This window comes from Epinephelus moara, chromosome 13, assembly GCF_006386435.1.
Source record: "Epinephelus moara isolate mb chromosome 13, YSFRI_EMoa_1.0, whole genome shotgun sequence".
Taxonomy (NCBI): domain Eukaryota; kingdom Metazoa; phylum Chordata; class Actinopteri; order Perciformes; family Serranidae; genus Epinephelus; species Epinephelus moara.
Genome location: NC_065518.1, coordinates 247297 through 254464, shown reverse-complemented (window position 1 = coordinate 254464; position 7168 = coordinate 247297). Strand labels below are relative to the sequence as shown.

At 42.8% G+C, this 7168-nt stretch overlaps 2 protein-coding genes across 2 annotated transcripts in view; one reads left to right on the top strand and one right to left on the bottom strand.

Moving 5' to 3' along the window:
• Positions 1 to 913: 913 nt before the first annotated feature.
• Positions 914 to 3286, bottom strand: mrm1 (mitochondrial rRNA methyltransferase 1 homolog (S. cerevisiae)). The gene has a single exon (XM_050059890.1). It carries the CDS (start codon positions 3063 to 3065, stop codon positions 1884 to 1886), a length of 1182 nt encoding a protein of 393 aa, XP_049915847.1. The 5' UTR covers positions 3066 to 3286; the 3' UTR covers positions 914 to 1883.
• A 922-nt stretch (positions 3287 to 4208) lies between these two features.
• chmp2a (charged multivesicular body protein 2A) overlaps positions 4209 to 7168 on the top strand; it is a 6507-nt gene continuing 3547 nt past the window's right edge. The window contains exons 1-4 of the mRNA XM_050060580.1: positions 4209 to 4354; positions 6215 to 6382; positions 6471 to 6650; positions 6741 to 6871. Of these exons, the coding sequence (XP_049916537.1) occupies positions 6215 to 6382; positions 6471 to 6650; positions 6741 to 6871 (479 nt within the window). The 5' untranslated portion in view covers positions 4209 to 4354. The remainder of the gene's footprint in view (positions 4355 to 6214; positions 6383 to 6470; positions 6651 to 6740; positions 6872 to 7168) is intronic.

Here is a 7168-nt window from a genome sequence, read left to right as displayed (position 1 = left end):
CAGGTAAGGGCATATACCCCCACAGCACTCAGGTAAGGGCATGCACCCCCACAGCACTCAGGTAAGGGCATGCACCCCCACAGCACTCAGGTAAGGGCATGTACCCCCACAGCACTCAGGAAACAGCACGTACCCCCACAGCACTCAGGTAAGGGCATGCACCCCGACAGCACTCAGGTAAGGGCATGTACCCCCACAGCACTCAGGTAAGGGCATGTACCCCACAGCACTCAGGAAACAGCACGTACCCCCACAGCACTCAGGTAAGGGCATGTACCCCCTCAGCACTCAGGTAAGGGCATGTACCCCCACAGCACTCAGGTAAGGGCATGCACCCCCACAGCACTCAGGTAAGGGCATGTACCCCCACAGCACTCGGGTAAGGGCATGCACCCCACAGCACTCAGGAAACAGCAAGTACCCCCACAGCACTCAGGTAAGGGCATGTACCCCCACAGCACTCAGGTAAGGGCATGCACCCCCACAGCACTCAGGTAAGGGCAGGACTTTATAAAAAGGTAGGGGACCAGCTGTCAGCCCATAAGCAGCACACATCCAAAAGACACAGCACTGAAACACAGATATAGAAAGGCCAAATGCCAAACAGGAGTGAATCTGTGGTTGGATTTTACTGTTACAAACATCAACCAACAACCCTGCATAGTATACCTTTAATACGTTGTGTCACAAATATATAGTTTCATTTAAACTGCGGAGCACTGTCATTTTTATCAAACATTACTCAAACAGGAGGAAACTGTGCATTTGTTGGGGACTATTTTCAGTAGCGGATTAATTCACATTTGGTGCTCTAGTGGGTATTAGTGGCAGTAGGAACGTGTCTGCAGGATTGAGTCTAAATATTTTCAAGTGTGTACCTTCATGGTAATGAGAATATGCTGTGGCTCTCTGGTGTGTTTTAATAGTTTTAATAGACAACAATGGAGTTCTACGGCACAGAGAAAGAGGATATATCAGCCTCTGATACACACACAGTGCTTGTTAGTAGATACATTCATTATTTGAATTTACTATCAGGAGACAAATATAGAATACTGTCGTCCTTGTCCTTTAAAGGTTCAGTGTGTAAGATTTAGGGGATTTAGTGGCATCTAGCGGTGAGGAATGCAGATTGCAACCAGCTGAAACTGCTCCTAGTTAGAGTTCCTTCAGTGTTCATTGTTCAGGAGGTTTATACCGGGAGCTGAATTATTCACAGAGGTCTCTTCCTCTCCAAAACAAATGGACCCCTGATTTAAACCAGTAAAATCACTGAATAAAGCAGTTCCACATTACAAATCAGTGTTTCTCCAACGGTGTTGGGCATGTCGGAGATGGGCTGCTAGCCTAATACTTGCTAATGTGTGCTAACCTATTTTCTCTGATAACTTGAGATCTAGATGTTTAGCAAGTTTTAACCAGGAGCTGAATTAGCAGCAGAGGTCTCTCCCCAAAACAATTGGACACCAGTAGTTTAAACTGCTTTAAACAGTGGATAAAACAGTTCCATACAAAAAAATCAGCATTTTTACGAGATGTCATCACGGAGAGCTGCAAACTAAAGTGGCCAATGTGAAAACCAAATGTTTTGTCTGTTCTGGGCTACTGTAGGAACATGGTGATCTCCATAAACGAGGACCCACTAAGATTCGAAGGTAACAAAAACACAATTATTGTTATTTTCAGGTTATTAAACACTAAAGAAAACATACTTATCATATTCCATATCTGTCAATATGTCCCCCTGCATCCTACACACTGGACCTTTAAGCCGTATCTGAAGACTGCAGTAAAGTGTTCAGTTTCACATACATCAACATGTCTACTTGTCAGTTCCCTTCCTGCCTCTGTTGTAGAGTACAGACAGGTGTTTATGTAGGTCATCATGTGGTGGAGCTCCTGGACGACAGCAGGGAGTGCAGCAGAATGCCTGTAGCTACAGAGACGTTCAGAGACTCTATACCTGGGAACAACTCTCTGCCAGCTGGGATGGTGAGGAGAGTTTGGCACAGAGAGAGCAGCTGCTGGGACAGTCCCTCCCCCTCACCTCCCATCAGCAACACCGTGGGTTTAGTCATGTGAAAGTCTGCACACTGGGTGACAGGAATCTGGGACTCCTGTGCTTCAGCTCCCACCGTGCCAACCACCTGCCAGCCCTGAGCCACCTTCAACTCCAGCATGTCCTCAAGGTCTTCATACCCATACACCTCGAGCACCTCCATGACGCCTGAGCTGGCCTTGCTGACCACTGGAGACAACGGACAGCTGTGGCGAAGACTGCTGACGACTCTGTCCACACCGAGGAAGTAAGCCGAGCGCAGAATGGCGCCGAGATTCATCGGGTCCTGAATTCTCTCCAAGACGAGCCAGAGAGGGGTGTCTCCTCTGCTGGGTGCAGAGTCTCTGTCCTCTGTGAGGTAGCTCAGAGGACTTGCTTGCAGACATACTCCTTGATGCACTCGCCCAGAAGACATCTTGTCCAGATCCCTCTTACTGACCCGCTGGACTTGTACTCCTTGTCGATAAGCCTCCTCGCACACCTGTAACACAGACGCCCTGTGAGAGGCCTCGCCATCTTTTACAAACAGCCTCTGGGCCTTCCTTCTGCCCTGAGAGAGAGCCAAGAAACAGGGAGCGACGCCAAACAGCACCTCATAGTTCTCAGCTTTGGAGTCCAGTGTTGACCTCTGACCCTCCATCCTCTCCTTCTGCTCGGGGAAATCCTCCAGACTCAGTCTCCTGAGTTCAGATGACACTCTGCTGTCCCCCTCCCTCCGCTCACTTGGTTTCTGCAACACTGGGGTCTCATTCTTCCGCACTTTACTCTGAACTGACCTCTTATGATCTCGCCTTCCATCTGGTACAACAGGTTTGTGTTGGACACCGGAAGTATTTATCACACTGCGTCGTCTCCTCACCACAGGGTTGATGCTGCTGTCCTCTGGGTGCAGGACAGAGGCTGAGACATGATAACAGCCCACTCGTAAAAATAATGCAGACTTGTGCAATCTTCTAGTCCCAACGAGGAGCAACTTGTGCTGATGTGCAACACTCAACACCCACATATTGAAGTGGTTGGATGTGTCCAGAGGCAGTAAGAGTTGGGACTGCCTCAGAGAAACGTGACTCAGCTAATGAAGAAGAGATAATGATCCTTTAATCCAGAAATGATGAGTCCGCAGATTTTACTGAGAATCTGTCGGAAGGACTTTCCTTTGTTCAGCCATCAGCACCAACTGTCTCCCTCCATAGCTGACACGTCTGTGGCCTTTGGTTCAGTCGCACATGTGCAATCCGGCAACGTAAATGGCGCGAGATTACAACCGGAAGTAGCGTGCTTTTACCTATAAAATAAAAGCCTACAAGGGTTTGGCACAAACCTTTTCCATTTAGGGGAAAAGTTTTGAAATAAATCTGTAACTAACCTAGCAACATATCACATCATCAAAATGAATACAGAACAAATACAAGAAATAATAATAAATACTAATAACACATTCAAAATTAGAATAAAGTGTTTATAAGCCAAAAATTTAAGAAGAATTAAAAACTTATAATTTAATCAATAAAATATTATATATGGTAGACCAAATTATAACATTTTCTATAATATAATATAATACTTTTCTGGGCAGTGAAGCTAAAAAAGAAAAGAATATATTCGGATGTAACCCCTTTTTATTTACCAACATTTTGATTAGTAAGTGTAATTTAACATCATATTTTTTCTCAGTAACTGTAACTGGTTAAAATAGAACCTGTTTTGTAACTTAAGTACATGTAACTAGTTAAATGTAACTAGTTACTCCCCAACACTGATTATGTCTCATATCACTTTCTCTATACGTTAATTTACATGAACTCTTGCACCGTATGCTATGATATCATATCATATGTTAGTCTGGTAAACATTGTTTACATATTAATCACACCACTGTCATATGAACGAGTCATTTTGTCTCCAAATGCTCTTTAATAGTTTCTCATTCTACCCTAAACTTCTTATTAGTTTATGTCCGTCTTATTATTAAGTATCATACTAACTTACTTACTTATTAATAATCTGTATTTCCTTCTGTCCTTGTTCTGCTGCAACAACCCGCTGGGGATCAATAAAAGTGTCCTATCGAGCCTCATCTTTTATTTTGAAAGCTTCCGTTTCCTCCCCGGCCGCGTGAACACCCACTCTCAACTTGACGCTCGAAACTACGCGGCTACGTCATTTCCCGGAAGTGAAACTATCGCAACACGGAAGTGTAGGAAAGAAAACAAATAATCGTTCAAATTTGTCTCGACTCGGAGTCGGAGAAGACGCTTTAAACATCTTTACGGATCACCGCCATCAAACGACCAGGTGAGAGAAACACTGCGGGGATCCGCTCCCTCACAGCCGGGTTCAATCTGACATGGCGGCGCTACATCAGAAGATGTTGGACAGGTCTGAGACAGAAGCAGCTAAAACAGGGCTGAACCGAGATTGTGACAGGCCTCCAGTCACATTAAGAACCGCTGAGTAATATTATCCAGGAAACATGAGGTCATGGCAGCGCTAACATGGCTGACACACTGTTAGAAACAAGTACATTAGCTACGTTACTTCATACTCCACTAACGTTACAGCTCAGAGGGACACACTGTAACGTTACTTCTTTACTACAGTACTTTATACTCCACTAACGTTACAGCTCAGAGGGACACACTGTAACGTTACTTCTTTACTACAGTACTTTATACCCCAATAACGTTACAGCTCAGAGGGACACACTGTAACGTTACTTCTTTACTACAGTACATTATACTCCACTAACGTTACAGCTCAGAGGGACACACTGTAACGTTACTTCTTCACTACGTTTATCTGATAACTTCAGTCACTTTACTAAAGAAGAGTCTCACACACACACAATAATAGTAATTAATTTTCTGTCAGTCAATTAATTGTCTCAGTTTTACACATTAAATCTCAGCTAAACTACTTTTTCCTCACGATCAGTCAGACCTGTTGTCAACTATCAACATCAGTGACCAGCTGATTTGATAATCGATTAATCAGTTTAAAGAATAAAAGTCGATATTCTCTGATTTCCACTTCTTAAATGTGTTCCTTTGCTCCTCTGTGGCGGTTACGTGAAAATCCGTTGACATAACAAGACGTGATGACGTCATTTTGGACTTTGGGAAACGCTGATTATTTATCATCTGACATTTTAGAGAAACAGCAAGAACAAATATATTTCATATAATCATCAGATTGATCGACAGATAATCATTGTTTATTGATCTGTTATCCAAACAGACCAAAACCAAATTCACCTGTCATGTTAATAATCCTTCATTTCAGTGAGCTGTAAAGTACGTCACTTATTTCCTACAGGCTTTATCTCAATTATTAAAGTCTTACACGTAGGGTTGCAGCAATACACCGCTTTGAAGCTTCACTGTTCTAAACTCATCGATTAATACACCGTGTACATTTGCTAATCTACCAGCTGGACAGAGAATCTTAACTTTATTTCAGTTATTTTCAAAACACAAATTTCCATTTTCTGGGTCGCCAGAGCTTCATGTGGGGGTCGCCAGGAGATTAAGAAAACTTTTTTTTTTAAATATACTGCAGGCCTACGATCATTTATGTGAAGAAAACAGAGTGACATTGTTAAACTTTAGATTATTACTGAAGATATAAACTTGTAATTCTCACAGGATAAACATATGGTGAAGAATTTAGCACAAGCTGAAGTCACAGAGTCTTCACTCTGTTTAACAAGCTCGACCTGCGTTAGGAAAGTATGCAGTTTAACCAACCAAAGGGCTAACAGAACATGCAGCAATTATCAGGAGAAGAAAACACTGAATCTGTCAAAGAGAGGCCTATAAAGTGTGTGTGATTGTTAAAAAACAAACATAAAAACATATTACAGACAGAAAATTGTATAAAAAGTTCCTACAAATATGAATTCGTCCAAATTGCTTGTTTAACACAAAGTTACTGCCTTCACTGTTTGGGTTGATTACACAGCTGTTACTGCCATGCATTAAATATAATATGAAATAACATATGTCCCATAGTCGGGATCGTCAGTTTATAATGATAGAAAAGGGGTCCCTCAGGAAAGAGGTTAGGAACCACTGGATTAATTAATGAATTTTAGTTTTCAACAGAACCTGTTCAGCTTGCCTTTATTGACATTCTACTTTTGGTATTTTCTAACAGATGGACAAACTGTTTGGGAGAAGGAAGACTCCGGAGGAGATGCTGAGGCAGAATCAGAGGGCACTCAACCGAGCCATGAGAGAACTGGACCGAGAGCGACAGAAACTGGAGCAACAGGAGAAGAAGATCATCGCTGACATAAAGAAACTGGCCAAACAAGGACAAATGGTGAGACGAAGAAAAATAACTTGTGTTTCACGAGGAGAGAATAATATGTAACCCTAACCGTGATGTGTGCTGTTATTACTGTGTGCAGGACGCCGTCAAGATCATGGCCAAAGACTTAGTTCGCACGCGGCGCTACGTTAAGAAGTTCATCATGATGAGAGCCAACATTCAGGCCGTCAGTCTAAAGATACAGACGCTCAAGTCCAACAACAGCATGGCACAGGCGATGAAAGGCGTCACCAAAGCCATGGCCACCATGAACAAACAGGTCCGTCCAAGAAATCACAGACACACTGTTTGATGGAAATAAACAAAGAACCCTCCTGATGCTGACTCATATTTATTTTTCCCTCCACAGCTGAAACTGCCTCAGATTCAGAAGATCATGATGGAATTTGAAAAACAGAGTGAAATCATGGACATGAAGGAGGAGATGATGAACGACGCTATTGACGATGCCATGGGTGATGAGGATGATGAAGAGGAGAGGTGAGCGACTCAGATGCATCCAAACACTTATTTTTGTACAAACCTGTCATTGCACATTTAGGTACCATCTTTATTTAACAGTGAGCATTCATTAAAGTCACTACTCACCAAAGGAGTGAAAGAAAATCAATCAATCAATCAATTTTATTTATAAAGCCCAATATCACAAATCACAATTTGCCTCACAGGGCTTTACAGCATACGACATCCCTCTGTCCTTATGACCCTCACAGCTGATCAGGAAAAACTCCCCAAAAAAAACCCTTTAACGGGGAAAAAAAACGGTAGAAACCTCAG

What these genes read in the sequence shown, in the direction of transcription:
- mrm1 (XM_050059890.1), bottom strand. Translation starts at nt 3,065, where the DNA reads ATGTGGGTGTTGAGTGTTGCACATCAGCACAAGTTGCTCCTCGTTGGG.